Source organism: Sebastes umbrosus, chromosome 10 (assembly GCF_015220745.1).
Source record: "Sebastes umbrosus isolate fSebUmb1 chromosome 10, fSebUmb1.pri, whole genome shotgun sequence".
Classification (NCBI taxonomy): Eukaryota; Metazoa; Chordata; class Actinopteri; order Perciformes; family Sebastidae; genus Sebastes; species Sebastes umbrosus.
Genome location: NC_051278.1, coordinates 27,589,742 through 27,615,729, shown reverse-complemented (window position 1 = coordinate 27,615,729; position 25,988 = coordinate 27,589,742). Strand labels below are relative to the sequence as shown.

Here is a 25,988-nt window from a genome sequence, read left to right as displayed (position 1 = left end):
TCGTGTGAAATGCTTTTTGCTGGGAAGCTCCATTAAAATAAGTTATATTACGTTATATATACAGTATATTACAATTATAAAAGGAAATACTTTGTGCAAGGGCATATTAAGAACATATACATTAAGAACATATACAGTATAAAATATATTTTTGTGTGAGAAGGTGTCGTATGAATTATATATTTAAAAGTCTGATGGCCTGGGGTTGAAAAAAACTGTTCCTCAGTTTGATAGCAATCACTTTAAAAGCCTTTCAGCATCACATGGGACGATTTGCATGCAGGCCAGTAATTGAATTGTCTCTGCAGCTCACCCTGTTTTTCATTTGTGGGCCAAATGCCTGAGACAGTGGACAGAGACAAATTCCAAGGCTCAGAAAAATACCCAATTTATATTGGTTAATCCCACCCCAGACAGACAGACAGACAGTAGAGATCTCACTACATGTTTTCCCTGTGTAAAAGTGGAGTTTTGTGTCTCTCCTCGGGTGTCGCTCCTCTCCTCCATCCTGCTGCCTGCTGCACTTCTCTTTTTTTTTCCCTCAGCTGAAAGAGAAGACTTGGAGAGGCCGGCTCAAACTGAACAAGACTTCTGTATAGCAGGCTGAATGCTCTCCACCTCCTAACAGGACGGGAGAAAACACCGAGTTATACAGTCGATCCACCAAACAGACCAGAGAGAGAGAGAAACATGTGAAGATCTGTAGTTGTCTCGGTGTTGGAGCAGTCAGCAGTAAAGATGGCGAGGACTCGCATGTTGCTCGTCTTGGTTTTGCTGGGACTTTTCTTCCTCGGTGTGTCGGTGAAAGGAGAGCCGCAGGGAGAGCAACGGGAGGAGGAGGAGGAGGACGAGAGGTCCTGTCAGGGAGCCTTCGACCTCTACTTTGTCCTGGACAAGTGAGTGTCCCATATTATTTACGGCTTTGTTACTTTCCCCTCGCTGCGCATCGCCATGCGACCAGCCCAGAGGGTTGGAGACGAGGAGCGCATCACTCACATTCACTATGTTGTTGTTGTATAACGATACTAAAGACAAGTACAAGTTTGAGCTTGTAAACTCGGAAGTCCAGCTTTTATCAATTGGCTTTTATGTCTCACAAAATCAGTCTTAAATCAGAGTCCCATATTTCTTGTTTAATGGATAGACGGAGAGCGCGTCCCAAAACCCCATTTGAACCCTCCTTGTTTATCTGTAGGTGTCTTTACGCACAGGTAGAGGCTACAGTATTGTATATGATAGTATAGTGAGAATATTTGTGACATTGGGGCACGCTTTTCTTCTCTTTTGGTCCGGTTCAAAGTGGAGAGGCAAACAGATTATCCACGGGATGTGGGCAGGGCGAGCAGGATGGATAGAGTTTCAGGCTGATGACGCCTGCGGACACAGCTGCTGCTGCTGCTGCTGCTGCTGCTGCTGCTGCTGGCTGATCCACAGAGGTGCTGCTATTTGGCTCTATTCTTCTCTACATCCACTGTGGGACCATTGTATCCCGAACCGGCCATGTGTATAGTGACCAGGAGCAGGGTCCATTCTTTATTGTTTGTCTTTGCAGGGAGTTAGAGTTCTTCAATGTGATCATCTTTTTATGGAACACCAGAAAACATGGCACCATGCACTTTCTAACGCATGTTTTATAAGTTTATGAGTAATGCTTTATAGGTCAGTTATAGGCATTTGTAAGAACAACATTTGGGTTGCCAAGTTATGACAAATCCCTCTGGATATCCTCCTCCAGCTTCACTGACTTTGCCTTTTAACTGGCTCTCTGGTTCACCATGATGACACCTGCAATAGACAATCCAACCAATTACCTTCCAGAAAAAGGCTGCAGAATATCTGAACTACAATCTATTTATTCCCCTTTTTTTAAAGTATACCTCATGTATATAAAAGTGTTATTATACAAACAGTATTTAGAAATGTAACCCCAATCTTAATTGATTTTTTTCAAGTATTTCTTGGGCTTGTTTGTCTTCATTTGATAGAAGTCAGTTGAGGGTGGATTCAATTCAATACAATTTAATTATTTTTATATAGCGTCAAATCATAATAGAAGTTTTCTCGAGACACTTTATATATAGAGCAGGTCTTAGAACGTACACCATAGTTTAGAGACCCAACAAGATCCACAGCATCACATTTCCTGTCATCCTGTAGATGACAGGAAATGAGGCACGACAAGCAAGGATGACTAAGGTCCCCAGCCTGACTTACTACTTACACCTCTGAGACCTCTAGGCCACCAAAGACGCCCATGGCCCGATTGTTTCTAACATTAATACCAACTCTCAGACTAACCCCAGATCAGTCTTTGAATATCTTTATGCCATTGTTAACACTACCTGGAACTCAATAGACTTTTAGGTGGCACTAATTATAAGCCAAGAGGAATGCATATAGGCCACCTCACAGCCCCTATAACAAACACACTTGACTTATTAAATCTCATAATAATAGGATTTTTCCGTGAAGATGTTTTTGGACCGTGTAAACCTGACTACTCCTGTAATTATCCACGTGTGCTCTGTCTGCAGTCTCAGACTGTGCTGCTGTTCATAGCTGCTCAGACATTATAATTGACATTTTTGTCATTGTATCTTGGCTCAAGTTGCAAGGTGAGATCAAGCTTGTGGACACAACAATCAGACATGTCAAAACATGAAAAGTGAGTAGAGAGAGAGATAGCATGACAACAAACAAACAAGGTATGGTCGAATTTGTTGCCCTATTTGAATAACAGCTTATGACAGAGCAGTGATTTAGCGGTGAAGCTGTTAAACACTGTGGTATCTGTGTATATCATTTGGGAATACGGTGAGGTAATGGTTTAACTGTATGTCCTCATGTGCACCACCTATGAGCTGGACACGTTGAGTGACATTTCACTTTGGTCTTCAGCACATTTGGTGATCTTTCGGATGTCCACGGCGAACATCTGTCAGACGCTCCTCAGTCTTTACCCTTTGCTTTAAAAAGTTCCAGAGGAGCCTGGGGAGTGTGGCGCCTCACGCATGGCCAAGCCTGTGGTACGCCTCTGTTTGTTTGACTGTCTGGACCTGCATGCTTCAGCAAGCCTTCAGGAAGCTTCTGCTCTTTTTTTTCCCGGAGATGGCACCGACTCGTTGGCTGTTTTTCAGTTCTTAAATGCCACAGTGACCTAATCTAATCTTTAGTGATAGAGAACGGTGCAAAATCACGCGTTAGGGATGCTTTTACATGTCTACACTGGTCTTCGCCTCTTCACTGTTTGTCTGTGGCTTCACTCTTATGAGGCATGCTGAGTGGAGAATGTGTGTGTGTGTGCTCCGCTGGACGCATCTCAGCACACAGAGTGAATATTAGAAAACATTCCTGCTCTCCACGTCTGACCCGCACCAAATACCAGGCTACATTTTTCTTCTCTATCCGGTTGCCCACAAATAGAATAATAGGTGTTGAGTTTTGTGGCTGGGTTCTGAACAGAGATTTGTCTTCACTGATCCGAGTACTTGCAGACAAAAGGAGATCCTGCTCTAATATCATGCAAACGTATGTTGCAGGTAGAAAGGTGAAGACTATTTGTAGAAATGGTTGGAAGATGGCAGTGATTCTGATGAAAGTGGTAAAGATACAGTGGGTTTACAGTACATGAACTGAGTTTGAATTTATTGTATATTAACTTAGAATAAGAACTTTCTGAATGCAGTATTTAAAAGCAGTTAAGTTCACTTATACAGTGTTTGGAGGGGTTGTTTTTATAAGTGATAAATCTCAATTAATTGAACATTTTACTCCTAAGAAATGTCAGAAATTAATGAAAAAGGCACAGAGCCCAGGGTAATGTCTCCAAATTGCGTGTTTTATGTGAACAAAAGTCCAAAACCCAAAGATATAAAACAGAGAAAAACCTCAATTAATTAACCAATCATTTCCGCACATAGAAAAGGACTAATAATGTTAATGAGGTCAACTCCTCCTCAGTCATTTATAGCCCTTTGCTTCACTCTCAGTTTTTAATTAAAAGAATACTTTAAGGGCTGGTAAACATTTTTCTTACTTTAGCAGTGTTTTAAGATGCTTTCTGTCGTCCTCGCTGGGATGAAACTGAGCTTCTGTTTTGTGTGTGTATCAGTGAACTCTGTGACTCTTCAGATTAAGATAAGATAAAGGAGACTCCTCCTGGATCAGGGCTTTTATCATCATGCACTCCCTTCCAGGAGAAAAGGATAAGTGGAGCAGCAGGAAGCAACTGGTTAAATGAGAGGCACAAAAGAGCCATCATGAGTTTAACCAGCTCAGACTTTCACTGTTTATGACCCTGTTATACACACACACACAGAGAGAGAGAGAGAGAGAGAGAGAGAGAGAGAGAGCCCTGCCTTTTGCTGTTTGATGTTGCATCCTTCAATGGACACTCACCATATTCAGTCCTACACTCACACACACTTTGACTCCCTGCTGAGTGTTTCTTCTGCGTCTCTGTGTTGTTCATGTTGCAGCCTTTTCACTCTGCGGACCGCCAACCTGTTGTTAGACTGGCTGTGCTCACTGGGACCATCTGTTCCCCTCACAGTCACACTCACATACACAATCACATAAACACAGATACAACACATACACACACACAAGGACACACAGGCCAGCTGCCTGCTACATGGTCCATGCTAGAGGCGGACTGCTACATCTGTCCCTGTCTAACCTCGACCCTCTGGCCCAGCAGCAATTAGCCCCCATTAGCAGCCCCCTGGGACTGGGCTTCATTAAGGACACTGTCATGTACACAGCGGCGGCGTGTAGCGGGCTAACCAGCAGCTCTCACCGCTCACAGGTTACAGTCCAAACTAATAGAATGTGACTGAGCGGCCGGAGGTATGTCCTCCAATGTGGAGCAGATTAAATGTTACGGTTGTTCTTGAAACATATCGTGGTCATTAAATCCACTTTGTACATATTCTGTGTCATGCAAAACCTGCAATACCTTTGAATCACAGTGTGGCTCTGTTATTCAGATATGAAATTGGATGCATATTGATATTTTTACAGATTATAAGTGAAATTGCAGCTTGTAGATTTTGGTTTGGTTAGTTGTTCGTTTTCCTTGGGCTACTTAAGTGTCTATGGTAAGGGCTCTGTGAGGGTCGTGTCTAAAAGGTAACTCTCATTGCGAAAACTTGCAAAAACTCCCGCGAGACTCGCTGCCCAACGACCTATCCTAACCGTAACTATTGGAGGTCAATGCCTAACCTTAACTATTCAAGGTCAATACCTAACCTTAACTATTGGAGGTCAATGTCTAACCTTAACTAATCGAGGGGCCTAACCTTAACTATTCAAGGTCAATGCCTAACCTTAACTATTCATGGTCAATGCCTAACCTTAAGTATTTGAGGTCAATGCCTAACCTTAATTATTCAAGGTCAATGCCTAACCTTAACTAATCCAGATCAATGCCTTACCTTAACTATTCAAGGTCAATGCCTAACCTTAACTATTCGATCAATAACCATCTTGCGAAAGTGTTGCAAATTGCGTGTTACCTTCTAGACACGACCCTCTGTCATCAGTTTTGGAGGTATTGGCCATAATCCAAATATTTAAATGAACAAATCAAAATTTTGACCTGAGAGTTTAGGGATCATTGAAGCTATTACAGATCATCCTAAGGGGAACACGAATGTCTGTACCAGATTTCATGGTAATCCATCCAAAAGTGAAGGATCACTCAGAACCACAAAAGTTGACCTCATCATGTCGGAAATAGATGAAGAGTCAGGGGACTCCAAAGTCAGTAGGCGTCATCCTCTGGGGACCGTGAATGTCTGTATAAATTTCAATCCATTCAAAGGTTGTTGAGATATTTTAGTCTGGACCAAAGACCAAAAACTGCCATAGTTTCCCACAGTCAGCTTTGTTTTTAACCTATCAGACAAAAAAACTTTCTATTTTTGTAGAATGACCTCATACTTGATGTGGGAGCTGGCCACAAATCTCTGTAATCCTGCATTTAATTCAAGAAAATTGTGTTGGCTTTGGCTGATGATAATTATTCATCCGTGACAACATCACATTTTTTTCCTCATACGGTTGTGTTCTTGTTGTTTTTCAGATCTGGAAGTGTGAAGAATCAATGGATAGAGATTTACTCCTTTGTTGAGCAGCTGGCAGAGAAGTTTATCAGGTACAAGCAGGATTAGTCATTCATGAATGTGGATGTTTCCTGTTTTTGCCGGTGTTAATTAAAAACAACTGTGTGTTTGCAGCCCCATGCTGAGAATGTCCTTCATTGTCTTCTCCACACGAGGAACCATCATCATGAAACTGACGGAGAACAGGTACGACCCACACTTGAACTTTCCCTCCCTACACTACATGCATATTAGACATGTCCTCTCTTGTTGTGTCTATCTTTGGTTTTCCAAACCTCTGGATTTTCTGAAAAGATTTGCACATAATGTAATTGCACACAAATCCCTACTAATAAGCATTGCATTCAATCTACTGAGGAGGACTTTACCAACTTAAATCCCTCTCTACCTCTACGTCCCTCTGTATTGTGAATATTTCTCAATCTCTTTTCCTAAAAGCATCTTTCTTGCAGTGCATTTTATCAGTCAGTTTGTCTGTTTACTCAACAGGGAGGCCATCAATGGAGGCTTAACGGCTCTGAAAAGGGTTATCCCAGGAGGAGACACATTTATGAACTTAGGCCTGGAGATGGTAAGCATGAGGCTGAGGACCCAACACATGATGACACCTAAATTACACTAGTTTAGTGTTCAGTCTTAATAAGGTTTTATTCCGGATAAGATCCAGTGAGGATTGATTGAGCCTGGCAGCTGGAACCAGGGCCATTAGATAAGTATGAGGAGTGGCTCAGATCATGAATGACTTGCTGCTTCTTGAAACTGCTGAGCTTTTTGAACGAGGCATTGTAAAAACCATACTTCAGGAACATGTTTTGGCGGTTAAAGATTTAAAGCCTCTGAACAGCCACACAGGTGTTTTCAGTTATGTGGCTGATAAGAGCTCTGCTCGGGTTGAAGGTAGGCGGAGCTTTGATGGGAATTTATGAGGTCACAAATCTCCGTCTACGAGTTAGAATGATAACAGGAAGATATCAATGAATTATAGTCTATAGACTCCCACACTGTCCTGAGAAGAGCTTCAGTCAGCCAGATAACTGAAAACACCTGTGTGGGGGCTCAGAGGCTTTAACAACATTTCCAGATGACATCCAAGTTTGAAAATCTAAAGCAAAGACCAGTCAGGTGTAGGAGGGGTTCATATAGCAAAAGACCACTCAACAATCTTCAGTCATATTCATAGTTTTCAGTCATGTGACTGGCGTGGAGCCCAGGAGAGCAAAACATTGTTGCATCATGGCAGCTAACACTGGAAACTCCATAGAGCAGCGGTTCAAGCTTCGAGCTCAACCTTTTTCATGTCAGGGACCCCTAAATTGATACACATTAGGTCAGTGACCCCCATTTGATAATATTTTGCTTCAGAGACCTCCAACTGAAAAGATTCGGGTTGTTAGATTGATTAATGATTAAGACCAGAATTCTATAGTTGTAATAACCGTGGAGGAAGTGAAACCTGTGATCAGAATAGTCACTCACATTGAGCTCACTTCTATAGAATTAAATAGTGAAAAATATATGATATGATAAACTATTTCCCATTTTTCTTCGGAACCCATCGAACTCCATCATAGGTTTTACTTCCTCCACGGTTACTTCCTCAACTATAGTTGCCCGTGATTTAGGGGTCCTTGACATGAAAAAGGTTGAGAACCACTGGTATACAGTACCCGCTGCAGTATTTCAGACATTAAAGTGGAAGTAGACAACTTTCCAACTAGCACGCTAGCTTATCAACTCCTTCATCATAACAGAATATAATAACTTTATAACCACTGCTCATTTTAGAAAGGCCATCGCAAGAAAACGTGTTCTTTGTTTATGTTACATAATGTGGATTTAGATTGGTTTCTTGTGAAGCAAATTAATAAATTACATTGAATGAGCTGGTTTGACCATGGAGATGAGAGAGATGGATAGCCTGACCATAGTCGTTGGTTGCATGGGTGTTTATGACACCGCTCCTGAGCTAGTAAGTAGTCTAATGAGAAAGTGACGTTTGTAACAACATCAACATGTATTAAACCAGTGCAGGCTACTGTAATGTCTGAAACTGTACTTTTTCAGTTTTTAGTTATTTGACTGGTTCAGAATCTTGACTAACTCCTTCTTTGTAATTGCAGGCTAATGCGCAGATATATCAGGAGAGACAGGGTAAGCTCTGTCTAATATGCTCATTACAGTAACCTACTGTACATTTAGTGCATTGTTTCAGAGAACATGAACATGTTGTGTTGTGCAGGAACAGCCAGCGTTATCATCGCTCTGACGGATGGAGAGCTGAACGAGTGGCAGTTTGACACAGCTCAGCGAGAGGTGAGATGGTTATCAGGTAGATGAAAGATTTTAGATTGAAGTCGCATGCAAACATCGCCACAGGGGGTACTGTGTACTCTATGTCTGTTCTATTTCTGTTTGTTATTGCTGTTCTGTTTTATTGATGCTCTTTGTGATTTTTATACAGTATACGACATATTAAATTTGTTTGTGTTTCATGACAAGATTTAGTACTTTATTGCCAAGAATTTGCTTTGTTTAGCTCACATAACCACACTGAACACAAGTGGTAAAAACTCACTAATTCCTGTGGATTTCTTTAGTTTCTGGGTCCATTTGTAAAGTGCTCATTGTTAGATTCCATACAAAGCTAACAAATGCTGCTAATTAGTATTTAACAAAACTTGCTACTGTGTCGACTGAGACAGTCTGTGTTCTTTGGGAGATTTATTTGACTCCATAAGCCTACCAGAGTCTCCCTAAAGCTCACTCCTTTTGGTTTATTTGTTCTTTTTCTGCAGGCGCAGAGGGCCAGGTCTATGGGAGCCATTGTTTATTGTGTAGGGGTCAAAGAATTCAACCAGACCCAGGTAGGATCCACAGGAGGATAATATTGGAAGATGTTGCAAAATGCATAAAAAAGCAAATACAATACTTTCTGTGTCTGTATGTTTTTCTAGCTTGCAACTATCGCAGACACTGTGGAACACGTGTTTCCTGTATGGGGAGGCTTCCAGGCCCTCAGGGGAATCATTGACTCGGTATGACGCATACATACCACATGTACAGTATACAGATACACACAATCCTATTATTGTTATTCAATTGTCTTGAGACTGTGTTTTTTCCTTTTGTCTGATCCCTCAGATCATCAAGAAGTCCTGCATTGAGATTCTGGCAGCGGAGCCGTCCAGCGTGTGTGCAGGAGGTAAGGAGGTGTGAGGTGCAAAGGGTTTCCCCTCCTTGTTAAGACACTGGGCAGTCAGTGTGTGCGATTGTGTCAGATGACAGTCATCAAAAGCCTCTGGAGTGGAACATGAGGTTGAGTAATCGCATGGACGCTTATGACCGCGGAGTGACAGAGAGCGTATTGTCATTCACGGCCGGGGGAAATTAGCATAGCCGCTTCAGCACAGCGTGTGTGCAGCAAAAAGGAAGGGGGGGGGGACGGGTGTTGGTCAGAGGAATTAGCCGTGAATCTTTAAGCATGGCTGCTTCTCTGGCCTAGTTTGCCATATCGTATATGTTAAATGGGTGTTTCTACGCTGTCCTCTTCACCTCCTTCCTCCATGTCCAGCTCTTCTGCTACTGGAAGAAACTGGAAAACAACTAAAGAGAGCCAGTGAGAGAGAGAGAGACGTTATGTGTAGCCAGCAGGATGGATGGGCTTTGACATGACCTTATTAGGACTCACTTAACAGAGTGCATTTGCAGCAGTGCTACCAGGACAACCAATGAGATTAGCGTCCATTATGAGATAGGAAGGACAGGAGAGGATATGGAGAGGAGAGGGTTTTTAGAGCAATGAAAATGTTGCCCCGAAAGGACAAAAATGAGGAAGGAATAATAAAGAGTCCCAGTTGTCACCATGTGATAATTACTGGTGTGTTGCCAGAGCTGGAGTGTGTCACTCGACATGTGCCCAAATATCCTCCAACAGCCTCATTTATTATTCGATTGATGAGCAACCTAATGGTCAGTGAACTAAGAAACCAAGGACCCACTTTAACCAAAGCCTGATTCTGGCCTAATTAATGAAGGGCAAAGATTGTAGTGGGCTGAATACATGCTCATAGTGTGTTGCATTTGCCTTTATTGTGACATGATGTGTATGAATAATATACATCTCTTATTTTAGACATCCAATGCTTGCATCTTATGCTTGTGTTTGGCTTTAAATTGTCCTGTGGAGAAATACACCCGATTCGACTGTTATCACGTCATTAAGCAGGCGTTATCAGTCGATATAAGCACAATAGATGTGGGTCATTAGGGGCCTACTACACCTACTATGTTGTAAAAGTGAAAGTTAAAAGTAAGACGTTCTAACATGTTTTAAAACTGAATGAAATGTCTCATTTTGAACACAAACAAAAAGGCTTCTTTAGGTTTAGGCAACTAAACTACAAGTTATTTAGGTTTAGGTAAGAAAAATACAGCTTCTTTAGGTTAAGGTAAGAAAACTACAACTTCTTTAGGTTTAGGTAAGAAAACTACAGCTTCTTTAGGTTTAGGCAACAAAACTACAAATTCTTTAGGTTTAGGCATTTAAAAACAGTTAAGTTTAGGGAAAAACATTGTGCAAACTACAAAAGACAACTACACATTGTTGGTTTCACATGGGATGCAGACTCCAGTCTCCTGGGTGAAAGCCCTGTGTTTTGTGTCCCAGCCATCCTGCCCAACCTCCACACCTTATGGAGTTTCACACTGTCTATACTACACCACCTGACTTCTGCTTTTGCTCTTGTCTCAATTACTACGGTCACTAGAGGTCGCTGTCGTCTTCTTTCATACCTTCTTTCGGTGATCTACCATTTGAATAGATGATAACACCTACTAGTGGGTGTAGTAGGCCCCTATTGACCCACATCTATGGGGCTTATAGTGACTGATAACGCCTATTTAATAGCCTGACACCAGTCTAATCAGCTGAGAAATAACAGGCACTTCTGTCCCTTACTCAAAGCTTATTCTTGCAGCATAATGTGACATAATATTATTGTCAAACACATGTCACAATTTAGCAAGAGTTTGCTATTATTTTGAACTGCAAGACTGTGGACAAGATTTCCACAGAGGTTTGAATACAACAATCTACTCACATCCATCCATCCTGATTCATTTACATGTACTTACACACTGACATATTGCATAGGTGTTGTGACAGTCTCTCTCTCCGTCTCTCTCTCTGCCTGCATGTAGTCACAAACCATACATGCTTTACACCAACACACACACGTTAAGATGTTCTTTAGTCAACACACACACATCTGCAAGCACACGTACACACATGTCCCTCACATTGATGTGAAGTGACCAGACCGAGCTGCCTGCAAACAGGCCATCAGACTGGACAGTGAACGCTGGGCCGCACTATCAGACATGACAGCACTGATTCCCCCCACACACACACACACACTGAGAGGACGGTGAGAGTTGGGCCTTAGATCTAACATGACAGCAGAGATTGCTGCTTTCATTAACGTCTGACCCTTTCCTCCCCGTCGCTCCGTCCTCCTCTGCCCCTCCCTGCCCTTCACTGTCCCGTCGCACTAACGTGATTGAAGAGCCGCCGTTCGGACAAGCCGTAGCCCATTTTCCTCCACGCACACAAGACACACACGCATGTGTATAGTCGCACACATTCATACAAATGTAATCCTTGTCAAGCGCTCAGGTGTAGATGTAAATGGACATGTGGCCACAGAGGCAGGCAGAAAGCAGAGGAGAGGGCAGAAACATATGTGTTGTACATGTCAGCAGGGCACCACCAGTCCCTGCCCACCATGTGTCTGACAGCACTGACCTTTTAGCCGATCATGCCTCGCTGTGTTTGTGTGTGTGTGTGTGTCAGGATGTGTGTAGAAGATTTTCAGAATAAGACTTTTTAGTTATATACCAATCAATTATTTATTAAGATTAGATGGATACAGTATATTTGACAATGTTTAATTTTAGTAAAACATTTTGGTGTGAAAATATTCACTCATGATTTAATATTTGAATGATTAAGATCATTCTCTTCTAAAAGTTGAACTGTTACACGTCGGCTCGTTATAATGCAATGTACTACTTAATTGCTGATGAATAAAGCAAAGCCAGTAAGAAATGTTCTGTTTAAAATCTACTTTTTAAAAGAGTAGGACAATAATCAGTCTGAAAATTAGACGGTTGTCATCGGAGTAATATCTGCCATCATGTACCATTTCCAAGTTGTGTGTTTTTGTGTGTGTGTGTGTGCACACGCGCCCTTTCGCAGTGCAGCTCATGCTGTTTGATGGTAACATCGTGTGAAGGGAGGATGACTGCTAAAGCAGCCACGGCACTGAGCATTAGGAATAATTAGTGTTAAGACCTCCAATTAAGTTGCACAGTATTGTGGCTGCAGACGACTACAAACCCCATAAACCATCAGTTTATGTGAGAATTATTCAATTCAAGTTGGATAATAATATTATATTATACAGTATAGTTGTAATTTATTGTTCTGATTGTTGTGGTTGTGTTTACAGTCAAATTAGAGCAGGAGGAGGGAGAAGACATGGGGCATGGTGAATATTAAATGATTAGTCTGTGGTTAATTGGGTGGTGTGTGTGTGTGTGTCTACACATGTAGACTCTAGCTGAGGAAATAACGAGCAGTATTGACAAATTGCAAGTCATTGAACATCTGTAAATATTAGCACACGTATGTAGTTGTATGAGGTCGGCTGTGTGCACAGTTGCAGGATATTAGAAATTTGAGTTAGATAAGGTTTTATCTTTCTGAGGCGGATAACTGCACAAACTAATGCAATGTGTAGTAATATTCATTATCTAATAGCTACTGTGTATCATATACAGTATGTAATATATCCAACATATCCCTGTTTTGTGAGAGCTCAATTCCCATCTGTCTTGTACATCACCACTCTCCTCCCGGATCTCCTTCAACAGCAACTCTTTTTACAGCAACATATTTTACAGCATCTGTAAAGAGACGTGCAGCGATGTTTGTTTTCTCCACTCAGCTCAGCCTCTGTGTGTATCTGTATTTATGGCTTTTCTTAGCAGCCTGTCTGACCTTTACTGTCACATATACACCCACACCCTGCAATGTTTTTTATCCAGTGATCTTCACGCTGCAGCTTTAAATGTTAAAGGTGTGGCAAACGTTCACTTCAGTTAGCCGGGATAATGCTAGAGGAAAAGCTCCGTGCACAGCCAGAGACCACACACACAGGCACACATTCAAACACATGCCGGCACACATTCATGCATGCACATACTGAAAACATGCAGACTCTGTGCAGTGCGCGCATACTGTACAAGTATGTACACCACATTACATCCAGATGCATACAGACATGTGCTAATGGTGCTATAGGTAAGGTCAGACCTACTCTGACAGTGCTGTGCTGTTGTCAGCCCTGCAGGCATGTTTTTAAGCAAGTGTTTTTTTCCCGCTCTCTAACATATGCTGGGTAGCAGCCACATAGACACTCCAGCATATGCTGGCAAGCCTCTGTCAGTGCGCTTTAACAGTGCCCGGGGGAAACTAAAGGTCAACAACACACACACACACACATATACGCACACACCCTCTGGCAACAGCACAGCACATAGTTGTGAATAGCAGCACTTTTAGCATTAGCACCATTGGAGCTTATTATGGCCTTTCCACACATACACGCACAAGCACACAGATATAAACAAGCAGTAATGAGGCATGCACAAGTTTCCTGAGCACATCAGAGAGAGGGAACGGCTGCCAGCACTCACCATAATGGTCCACCGGAAATTTTCTTCTACTTCAAACCAAAATAGGAGACCGATATTGATCTTCTGCATCTTTCGCATACAGCTGCAGCTTACCATTGTTATGCATGAGTGTACATATTGCTAATCGATTCTGATGGTGCTTTTTGTTTTTGTCTCAGAGAGTTTCCAGGTGGTGGTGAGAGGCAACGGGTTTCTGCACGCCAGAAACATCGACCAGGTCCTCTGCAGTTTCAAACTGAATGATACTCTCACTGTGGGTAAGTTCTGCAAACAAGCGTACACTTACTGCATCATGGGATTCTGGTTAGTGCATTTGTGAAGAATGTGGGAACGTTTTTTATGCTGCAGATGTTAATGCAGATGTTTGTTTCCCCCTCTGCAGATGAGAGACCAGCTGGAATAGAAGACACCTTCCTGCTCTGTCCTGCTCCTGTCGTAGAGGAGGTTGGGAGGTAAGCTGCACATCTCTTTTGGCTCTCAACCCCCCACACTCTTTCTCAGCCATCAGTTCAGTTGCCAAACTCTCCATGTTCAGCTGTAACGCTCTGAGCCCAGATATTTGCCAGCTGCACGCAAGTTTGGTGTGGATGCAGAAGACTGCCGTCCTTGAACAAATTAGGGCCAAAGTCACTGAGTGTCTGTGATCAATCAGTGTTTGTCACAGCTAACGAAGCCAGACACCAATCACAAGGGGACAACAGGAGTAGAGCCCAGGAACACGACTTAATGAGAGCCTGCTGGAGAGGACCTTCGCAGCCCTGTATGTGTGTTTGTGTGTCGTGTGATGTATCCCAATCTCTGGTCTGACACTTTGGGAGAGCGAAAGTGTGAGTGGAGTCGGCGGGGCAATGTAAAGTTTCCTCTGAGGGGCTACCAGCTTCGCTGCTGGTGATTCAGAGCAGAAGTTTCTTGCGGGGCAGACAGAGCAATGCTGTGGGCTGAGCTCGGAGAGGACCGAGGCCCAGTAGCTTTCCTGTCCCCGCCGCCTGCAGTCCTGTGCATAATTATACACTCCGACCTGCGGCCTCAGACACCTCCCAGTCATCTTCTGTCTTGTTGCTGTCACTCAGATTTCTAGCGTGATTTGAGCTTGTCTTGTCTGCCAGTGAAAAGCTTTGCTGGGGAAGTACTGTTCAGAAATGGGGGAAAGAAGAAATGTTGTTTTCACACTGTGGCAACAGGGAGATTTAAGAGTCTGTCACATACAGTATTATTTCACTCGCACGTAATAACAGACGTGGCACATTTTGATTGTAACTCAGACATTGAGGGATTGACAAAAAGACAGCAATAAATTAACCTAATTCACCATCCAGCAGTAGTTGTTGCCAGCGTGGCTTTGTGGCAGGTTGTGTTGCTCCTCCTGAGAGCAGAGCAGAACAGGGAGCATCATTACACACTGTAATGGTGCCTGAAGGAGGCGTGCTTCCATGTAACAGAAGCCCATTAGAGCAGAGTCAGCACCCTGAGTGCTACTGAAGAGCAAGTCAGCTGTGAATGGCTGAAGGGCCCAGAGAGGAGGCCGACAGCTGGCTTATGAGTTCCGGGCTGCGGTGCAGTAACATGCAGATAGACGTGGAAATATGTAGAGAAGTGAGAGTGCCATCGTGCAGCCTGGACAGGTGTTTTCTTTTTTTATTTAAAGGGGAACATCATCTTAATTAAGAATTCCAATATGTTATTTCTATGGCCTGGGAAAGTTCAATCAATATTTGTGAACATGAGTTACTCTCTCTTAAAGCCATAAACCAGAGAAGTTTCAAACTTGTGATGTCATAAGGTATAGAGTCTGGAGCTGCTCCATAGACAATGAATGGGAGACTGATTCTGTTTTCTTTTTTGTACCCAAATGAGCTTTATTCGCTTTTAGTGTTGTGAGTTGTGAAACAGAAAATGTTCCCATATACTCAAATCATTCCCCTGGGTGCTCTCAGTGTCATCTACAACACCTCTCCCCATTCATTGTCTTTGCAGCAGTTCCACCCTTTATAACCTATGACATCACGAGATTGAGTTTTAGCTCTCTAGTTTTTGGATTTGGGAGAGAGTTGTTCATGTTCACTAATATTTTTGGACTGTCTTAGACCATAGGAATAACATGTATGAATTTTGAAAATGGCCGTAGTTCCCCTTTTAGTTTTTATCTTTTTTTTTAATACAACCAGATCTACCGCCTCACGGTTGTATGCCTCCACCAACCAGTCAAGTTACAGTTTACATCCATGTCTGTCCAAAATGTCATCACCTCATCATTTTATCCTGTTAGACATTTGTGTGAAATTGTTGTAATTAGCATATGAATTCTTGAGTTATGGCCAAAAACGTATTTTGTGAGGTAACAATGACCTTTGACCTTTGACCACCAAAATCGAATTAGTTCATCCTTAAGTCCAAGTGGACGTTTGTGCCAAATTTGAAGAAATTCTCTCAAGGCATTCTTGAGATCAAGGTGGATAAGAAGGCCTAAGATAACAGCAACATCCCACCAACACTGTTGAAGTCTTGACAACAACAAATTATCAGCACAAGATCCACTTGCATGATTTTCTGAAGCTATCAGCCCCATCTCATGGCCTTCCTCAGTGGATAGAGTCGCTCAAAATAAAGCGCCATAAGTGGACATTGTGCTGAGAATAGTTTGTCAAGCTGCTGTTTTCAAGGTCAAAGCTTTAAAGCACAACTATTGAACTCAGTCATCCGTCTGAGGCAGAATCATTGAGTGACCAGTAAATAAACGGCAACAAAAATAGACATAGTACTTATATAGTCAATAATACAGAGAGAACAAATGAGATGTGTGTACCTAGAAAAAAAAATTAACCCACCCACACATCAGGAAGTGGACAGATTGTACCAAGATTGCCTCCTAATACAAATGACAAAGATCATACCTCCTCACCCAAACCCCAAAGACCCTCACTCACCTCCTGTTCCAACCAGGCCTTGTCGCATATAATGAAGTCATTGACGCTGCCGTCACACAAATCCATGTTGACTGGGAACCTTCCGGATGCAGCTCCCCCTCCTGCACGCACACACACACACACACACACACACACACACACACACGGGGCAAAGACATATATATATAGTGGGCAGATTGATGATTGATAGGGGCTGAGATCTATCTGTCAGAGAGGAGCTGATAGCACCATGTTCCCTGCCTGCCTGAAAGGAGGGCTGACCATATAATGGGGAAGGGGAGGTTTGGGGGGGTGGAAGAAGTAGAAGAAAAGATGAGTGGCACCTGCACCGCCAATTTACCGCTCTGAAGTCGGTGTCAGCATGAGTTATGAGACGAGCTACGGCGGTACGAAGAGGATACAGGAGGAGGGCGAAAACAGAGTGTGTGATTGAGGAAGAGGGGGTCTCAGAAGGGAGGGACAGTGCTGAAGGGATGTAGAACAGGAAAGGCCCTCCTCCTACCATCCCCCACTCTGTTTCCTCTCCTCTGACCCCCCCCCCCACTCCCTCTCCCCACCCCTGCAGTCACCTCCTCCTTGTCGCCCCCCTCCTCAAATCTAAACCCAGAGCTCAATGCCCCCCTTGTCTCTGCACCCTAAAACCATAAGAAAAACACAAGAAGCCTTTCTCCATTCTTTTCCAAACCTATGACTACAATCCAGCTGTCTGCGTTTCCACTCTCAAACGCCTATTTGGTCTTGTTTTTGTTCGTATTTCTTCACGAATAAGCTGTCAACTAAATATCCCGCTCACACCTCAATCTTTGCTTCCATCAGCCCTCGCTATCCTGTCATCTACCCGACCCAAAACTAAACGTTTCCTCCCGTCTCTTGTCCCCACCCTGCCTCTTTTTGTGCAGTCATAGCCGCAGATATCAGCGCTGAATACTGGAGAATAAGAAGTCATTAAGTTGTCTGTGGTTTCCACAATAGAGGTCTGGGTCTGATCCAAACAGAAGAGATTCCTTCTGTGGGAGGAGAACTCCCTGACCTCTTTACAGACTTTGTGTCTATGTCAGCATGTTTGTGTGCTTATAAGGCAGCAAGTACGGACAAAGTAGATGGAGGAATGTGTTCGACACCTCGGGATGAGTTTGTACAGTAGCCGAAACGAGACCGCGAACACGAGCAGATGTGCACTAACAAGCGTGTTAGATGATGAGATCAGTCACGTGTTTGTGTTTTTCTCAGGGTGATCTACCTACAGGTGAGCATGAACGAGGGCCTCTCCTACATCACCAGCAACGTTCACATCACCACTACTGAGTGTGTGAGTACATCCTGCGTGTATAGTCCGCACTATCACAACAAACACATGATGATATTTCCTTCTGGCATGCCGCCTTATTTGAATAAACTTTCTTTCAACCTTCTTATTTTCTCTCGGTTCTCCAGTCTTTTTCTTCTCTCCTTCCTCTCTGAGGTCTCCTCTGTTGTGTCAGTCATCAGAGGAGGCTGTGAGTACTTTTCCTTTTCACCTTTTTTTCTCGTCCGTCGTCTTTTTTAGTCCAGTTTAATCTGAACCCCGTCGTTCTGTGTTTGCGTGCAGTTCGACGGCACCATCGTGCTGGTGTCGCTGCTGGTGGTGTTCCTTGTGTTGGCTCTGCTGCTGATGTGGTGGTTCTGGCCTCTCTGCTGCACTTTGGTAAGTTCAGACATTAGTATCATCAGAACAGTCATTCGTTGAATATATCTTTGGTTCCCTCATGTTATTATTTTTCTTTCAACCTTCAGGTGATCAAAGAACCTCCACCACCTCCTCCTCCAGAGCCAGTAAGACTTGTTTTTTTTTTTCAATCTCATTATTAGTGTTGTTATTGACATGGTAGAATTGGTGTTAATATTAATAGTAGTAGTAGTTTGGGAGAATATGTCATGTAATTGAGTGTCATTCTAAGGACTCGGATGATGAGGATGGGATGCCCAAGAAGAGGTGGCCCACAGTGGATGCATCCTACTACGGAGGAAGAGGAGTGGGTGGCATCAAACGCATGGAGGTATGCACGCAACACACACACCCTGACACACACATTTTCAATGTACAAAAGAATACATACATTTTAATTAGGACTGGCCGATATGAGGATATATATATCATCAAAACAATATAGAAAAGTCTATCGTATATATTTTTCTATCATTTATTTTGTGATATAGGCTATGCCTATATTTATTTATTTTCTCTCTATAATTTCCCTTTAAACTGTTATGTTCATTTTGAGTTCTTAAAATGAGAAAATACTCTACTATACTACTACTATACTTTTCATTTGTCAAGAATTTAATTCACACAGGAGTATACAAAAATAGGCTTTACCATGTGGTTATTCCATATAGACTATTTATGTATTGAATTACCAGAAAAACATGCTACATTGTGATATATATTGTTATCGAGATGTGAAATTTCCGATATCATGATAGGAGATTTTGGCCATATTGCCCAGCCCTGATTTCAATGAGTTTTCCTTAGGTGCGATGGGGAGAGAAGGGGTCCACTGAGGAAGGTGCGAAGCTGGACAAACCTAAAAATGCAGTTGTGAAGATGCCAGAGCAGGAATTTGAACCGTACGAGCCCAAGCCTCGAAAACGACCACGCCGCCCCCCACAGCAGAGGAGGTGGTACACACCCATTCAGGTCAGTCTTTTATGCAATTACCTTTGAAAAAGTTATATATATAAGTTTGTGTTTTCTATTTAAAAATCTCCCTTATAATCTTCTTTTTTTTGTTTTTGCCTTTCCGCAACCTCCAGGGCAAGCTGGACGCCCTGTGGGCTCTGTTCAGGAGAGGTTACGACCAGGTATCTCTGATGAGACCGCACCCTGGAGACGAGGTGAGCCTGACACTCGACTGCAGTCACATTTCATTTTTATTTTCACCTAAAACATGACTACCACAAACAGGCACGATGACTGATACAAAACTATAATTTGGTAATTACGTGTAATTTTGGGGGATTGCTCTGTGGGTTCAAACCACCTCAAAGCCTTTTATGACAGTTGGATGGCACAGAAGGTTTTAATGTGTTTTCCGTCTCCGCATGTGGACAACTGAGCATCTCCATTCTGTCTGTCACATTGCGTAAAGACAACACGTGTCAGCGAGCAACATGTACGATCTTCAACACAGCAGCTCAGTGCTGATTTTCTACACACACGCACAGTGAGTCAATGAGCCACTGATACCGCTCTCTTCGTCAAAGCTGCTATTGTTCACCCACAAGGAGTACTGTACTCTTCTGTAAGTCCCCGGGACTCCCAGAAAATGACTGGGTTCCTATCAGGTTTCCAAATAGCATGTTACACACTCGCTCTTTACTTCCACGTGATAATTATAGTAGAAATAGATTTTAAATGTGCTATATCACTGGCCACTTCTGCTGCTCCTGAAATGTCTTAAATCATGACAGAAGAGAGAGCGGAGCGGCCCCTGTTATCTAACCTTGACCCTGTGTGTATGGCATCCCATAACCCCGCCGACATGTTTTCATCATCATACTGGTTGTCATGGTGAAACAGCTGCTCCGTTGTAAATGGTTTCATTGTCGCCTCTCATAGTGGAAGGCCATATCGCTGTGAAATTTATTGATTTGTTCTTTGAATGACATGATTCATCTTTACTACGTAACAGTAGCAGTGTGTGTGTGTGTGTGTGTGTGTGTGTGTGTTAGTATTGTATCTGGAGTCTATAAAAATGGTCATCATCGATGCTTTTATCCCCTCTTTTCATCTTGGATTTTTTTTTTTTCCCGAAGCCGAACAATTAATCTCTGTCAGGACAGAAGTTCCTAAAGTCTTTGTCAGCCACTTTCTGTGGGGCTGTGGTTCAACAATGACCCCCACAACTCCCTTCACAAGTCATTAACTGAGGAAAATAAAACGCTACCTCTCACATGGAAAGAGCTGAAGGGGAAATAAATCCACTTTTGTTGCAAAGCAGATTGAGAATTGGTGCTAATATTCATATCAGACGTGAAAGACGACTTCTTATGTCAGGCACAGATCTAAGTTCCCCACAGTAGTAATGTCAAACATGTCTGCAAAAAGCAAGAAACTGCAGCTGGATTACAAAAAGCCAAACAAGGTGGCAAAAAGCACAGCGATAACTAGCACGGATCAGACTCCTCAACGCAGATTGTTAACCAGCAGCTCAGGAGGAGCTCCTCGTCCTGCTTTCTCCCCACATTACTCCTACTTCACTGCCTCTGCAAACGGCCATCAGCGGGGCTGCCAGTTTCTGCCACACTCCTCGTTTGCATTTGATCTCTCTCTCTCTCTCTCTCTGCACTGTGTGTGTGCGTGCATGTGTGTGTCACTGCAACGTGTGTGTCAAGCTCTCCCGAGTGAGCGTCACACAAACAGATGGGGAGTTGAAAGGCCACGAGCCATATTGTGACAGAAGAGATTCCCTTCTTTTGTACCCAGAGCTGATGGCTCTGATGGCCCCGTCACACAGCGCAGACCAGACCAGAGGGCGGCCACCATCCCTCTCCGTCCACAAACACATACACAGCAGCACCTCCCCTTCTTCACCCTCCTCCTCATCACTTCACTTAGAGGATCAGTTCACCCAAATTACAAAAACAAACATAATTTCTCACTTAGCTTTAATGCTATCTAGCCGTGCACTAGGGCTGTGTATTGGCAAGAATCTGGCGATACGATACGTATCATGATACAGGAGTTGCGATTCAGTATATCGTGATATATTGCGATACTGTAAGCAAGGTGAAATACTGCGATTTTTATATCAAATTGTAGGAAAACTCATAGTATAGAGACCACACCACCACATGCATAAAATCGGAGTAAAAAAAGCAAAAAAAAAACTTTTTTTATTATTGTTGACTGACTTAATCTTTGCACGTAAACTATTAATAAAAAATCAATAGTGTTTTTGAGAGTCGATACAGTATCACAAAACATAATATTGTGATATTAGCCGATATTTCCTTACATCCCTACCGTGCAGACAGTTTCGTTTATTAAGGTTGTGTCTCAAATTACGGTGGAGGTGAATGGCATTTTGTTTGTGGTGCTCAAAGCATTGACAATGTTGTTGACAAAACAATATCAACTCAAGGAGCACTTGCTCGCTTGCTCTGGAGCTTTCAACCGTATCACATGGCTTTCATTAGTGGACTTTTGAGGTGTGACTTTGAGTTTGCTCAGTTGTCATGGAACTGAGATTTTGAAATGAAAAACAAAGAAAAATAAACATTTGCTTCAAGTAACAATTTCACTGGTGTCCACAGAAATAGCTGACAACAGTTTTCATAGGGACTATTTTTTCCATAGAAAGAATTTCCAGTGAAAACTGTTTACTTCCTTATCTCCAGCTGTGATTCCCAATCAATTGGCGGACTGCACAGGAAATGCTTCCAACTGACCCGAGTCAGGGGGGTTATATTGTGGTTATATCAGATAAAAAAAGGCTGGGAACTGACCATGTTACTGATTCATTTTTCAGTGTGATTTGTTGAATGCATTGAGCACCACACATTTAATTTACCTCTGTTGTGTTGGTATGGAGGAAGAAATCTCTGATAACTGAAACCCTAAAATCTAAACTACACATAAAATATGTATTATTGTAATTTGGGTAAACCGACTCTTTAATACTCAATCTCTCTATCTCCTGACATTATCTAAGTACTCCGTGCTCCAGAGCAGCATATGTAGTCTATGAAGTGTGTTAACTCTTGTGAGCACACATTTTCCTTATGCGAGTGCATCGCTGTAATGTCATGCGAGGTGACAGGCAGAGCTGTCAGGTCGGATGTGCGTCTCCACTCTCTCGACTTTCTCGCATTTTTCTTTACTATAATGGTGACAAATGTGTGCGCGCATCACTTCCCTGTAAACGGCCGCAAAGTATCTGCTTTATTGTGTGTTTGTTGAGGGAAGGGCAAAGTCTCGGGGGGCTCAGAAGGAGAAACGGAGGCTAGACGGAGGAGGAGAGGTGTTTTGAGGGATGCTGGAGGGGTTTGAGGGGTTTTGTTTTTCTCCTAGAAAGGAGTTGAGGGGTTTGAAGTAAACAATCGCCAACAGGGGAAGTAAAGCAGTGACAGACATCACAGCCAAAAGGGGGCACACAGAGAGACTGACCATCACAAGGGGAACATTGCTGACCTTTCACACGACTACATAAAAGAAATCGACTCTTTTCGCCGATTTTCTGCTGCAACACCAGTCTTGTGTTTGTCGGTGCCCTCTTGCAGCCAGCTCCCTAACCTCTCTCCCTCTGTTATTCATGAGGCCGAGGTTTCATTCAGGCCATATGTTCTGGCGGAGGCATGCTTACAGTCACACACACACACACACACACATAAACACACACATATTCATGAGCTTGTGTTCTCATTGTGTCCATATGCTCTCTCTGGTGTTGTGCTGCTGCTCTGCTGCTCACAAACTGGCCTTTTCACTGCGGCCCTGCGACAAGACCGAAGCAGTCACCCCCCCAACCGGGCTGCCCCCAATCAATTACGCACCCCTCATATACACACACACACACACACACACACACACACACAATGGCCCCCTCAGTCACAAAGCTACTACTGCTGGGGTCCTCTTATTGGCCCCTGTGTGACTTTAGGGCCTCTCTGTTTAATAAGGTGTTATAATCAGACCACCAAGAGTCTGTGACACGGAGACCTACTCTCCATCCCTCACACACACACTGACTGAGCAACACAAGAGTGTGTGTCTGCAGAGGGAACGGAGAGGAAAAGCATCAATGAGAACAATAAGAGAAGCGTTCCTTTCTCCCCGACTTGTAAATTATGTTAAACACTAAGGGGGCCTCTGTTAACTATTGTGAGGATATTGAAATCCCTCCTTTACATTCCAACAAGTCAAGCACATAAGAGACATAAACCATTTTGTGTTGTGCATCAAGAGAGGCCGAGTCACAGCAGAGGCTCCTAGAGAAGAGGAGGGGAAACGGGGGGAAAGCTGCAAAAGCATGTGTGTGTGTGATAAGTTTGTCAGTGTCTGTCTTTGCTAGCGTCACAGCTATTGTAGTGCAGGTGTGGACAGAAGACAGAAGCACTTCTGTGTGCCCTCCGGAGGCCTCGAACACACATGCCTCTGTCAGCAGAGCTGGGCAAAGACTCACTCAAGCCTCTCTGGCTGCTGGATCTTAGAAGCTCATTGATGCACTTTAATCTGTGTTCTGCATTGAAATGATGTGTAGTTGTGGTTTAACCTTCGCCGCCTGTCTGCCTGTGTGTGTGTGTCTTTGCAGGGTCGCTGTATTAGTTTCCAGCGGGTCAAAGATGGGGAGTCCACCCCAAACAACCGGGCTCCTCCTCGCACACATCACTCTCCCTCTCCCTCGCCTCCTTCTCCTCCTCCTCCTTCCCCTCCTCCTCCGCCCGTCGAACAGCAACCTCTGGTCTCCAACTCCGTCCCCCGTACCAAGCCTCCGTCGAGAGGACCCCGCACCACGCCGCCCTCCCGCGCACCCCCTTCCGCGGTCCAACCCCCTCCGGGTCCACCCCCAGCTCGTGCACCCCCAGGGCCACCGGGACCCCCGCCATCTCGACCCCCACCCAGGCTCTGACGATGAAGAGGGGGGGCCTCCGATAAACAACACAAATCAACTCATTCAATAAAACACCCATGTCCTTCTTTCACCTCAACGACAAGAGAGGCATCAAATCTTTAGAAGCCAGGAGCTCCGACTTGAAGCTCCGTGCTTTGTTGCTGGACAGCAAAAAATATTTATCTGATATCAAAAATCAGCTACTGAGTTTCATAAAAAACAACTTTTATAACAAAAAAAACATTATAGAAACAACAAGCATTTAGTTGATTAAGCCTGTATGTACAGTATTAGATGTGGATTTAAGTGGTAAGAGGAAGTGCAATCCCAAAAAAGGATTTATGTGTTGTTGAAAGTCAGATTGTGGCAGTTTGTGTGTGAATGACGATGGTTAATAGTTTACTGTGGGTTGGTAGAGAATAATAATGTTGAGCCAGGATGTGGTAAGAAATACACCAAGTAGTGAAAGATGATGGCAGCAATGTTGGTTATGTTGGCTTTGGTTTTTTTAATGTACAAAAATCAGACCGATTCATCATTTTACCTTTTCAAACCAAAGCAACTTTTTCTACATTTTAGTTACATTTTAGCGTAAAGGTTACGTGATCTTATTGCAACTGCGGGGCAGTTTCTCCATATTTTATTTATTTTAATACAAGCCCTGTCTGCATCTGTTTTCTATTTAGTATCAGGTGGGTTTCTGGGTTTTCACATCTTTGAGAGGGAATACTGAGATGGATATAAAGCAGCATTCTGGCATCACATATGATGTATTTGTGGTCTTTTTAGCATCAAGTGAAAGATTGCATTGAAAATGTGTATTGTACTGCATTTTACTGACCGAAAAGATAATTTTCATTATTTCTTTATTAACAACCTTTTGTGTCCGCCTTCAATAAACAATTTTTTTTTTATGTGCTGTCTGGCAGTGATTTCTTTCACAGTTATTAAAAGTGTTAAGAAGTATATATAGTATTATATTTCAAGAGGACTTTTTCTTGCAGTCATATTGTGAATCAGTTTACAAACACGTTGGGGTCAGTGCAACAGACACATAATGACATTTTATTAGTTAATTGGATATTGCAGGATGTTGGTGATATGTGTTCCTCTTTAAGCAAAGTTATTTAATTAAACTACTAATCTATCCATGACATTTATATAGGTAGCCTGCAAAATTAATAGTAAATTCTAAGATTTTTAATTGCTTTTGGGTCCATTCAAAGTCATATTTCTGGAACACATCGCTGCTCTGATAACTCTTTTTGTCACTTTTTTTGTGCAGTAGTCCTGCAGGGCACTTAGTTTGGAACATATTCAAACCAAATTTCTAAAACTGTTTTCACCTTGTCATTATGGGTTATTGTGTAGTAAATAAACATAATAAATAAAATAGATAACACAAAGTTAGCAAAAAGTGGTCCGAATACTTTCTGAAGCCACTTCTATACATTTAACCGCAGTGCTGATGATGCCTGGTCTGAGAATGTCCTGAATCAGTCCAGGACACACAGAGCTCAGACACACAGAGTGTGATTAGAATGGCGCTACATGACTCATTTTGCTGCAATCCATCTGGGGAAATGAAT

The 25,988-nt window shown here is 42.9% G+C and overlaps 1 protein-coding gene across 2 annotated transcripts; it reads left to right on the top strand.

Moving 5' to 3' along the window:
- The first annotated feature begins 499 nt into the window (after positions 1 to 499).
- On the top strand, positions 500 to 25,313 carry antxr1d (ANTXR cell adhesion molecule 1d). 2 transcript variants are annotated; one of them, XM_037781935.1, is made up of 18 exons: positions 510 to 896; positions 6,086 to 6,157; positions 6,240 to 6,311; positions 6,615 to 6,696; positions 8,246 to 8,276; positions 8,365 to 8,438; positions 8,921 to 8,989; positions 9,080 to 9,160; positions 9,267 to 9,327; positions 14,042 to 14,140; positions 14,266 to 14,335; positions 18,038 to 18,116; positions 18,396 to 18,491; positions 18,581 to 18,619; positions 18,745 to 18,843; positions 19,320 to 19,484; positions 19,601 to 19,681; positions 24,100 to 25,313. In XM_037781935.1, the coding sequence occupies exons 1-18, from the start codon at positions 739 to 741 to the stop codon at positions 24,415 to 24,417; spliced, it is 1,746 nt and encodes a 581-aa protein (XP_037637863.1). In that variant the 5' UTR covers positions 510 to 738; the 3' UTR covers positions 24,418 to 25,313. The 2 variants fall into 2 exon arrangements, with proteins under 2 accessions (XP_037637865.1, XP_037637863.1); XM_037781937.1 differs by lacking the exons at positions 18,581 to 18,619; positions 18,745 to 18,843; positions 19,320 to 19,484; positions 19,601 to 19,681; positions 24,100 to 25,313 and adding an exon at positions 18,242 to 18,303 and having other exon boundaries at positions 500 to 896; positions 18,396 to 18,495.
- The last annotated feature ends 675 nt before the right edge of the window (positions 25,314 to 25,988 follow it).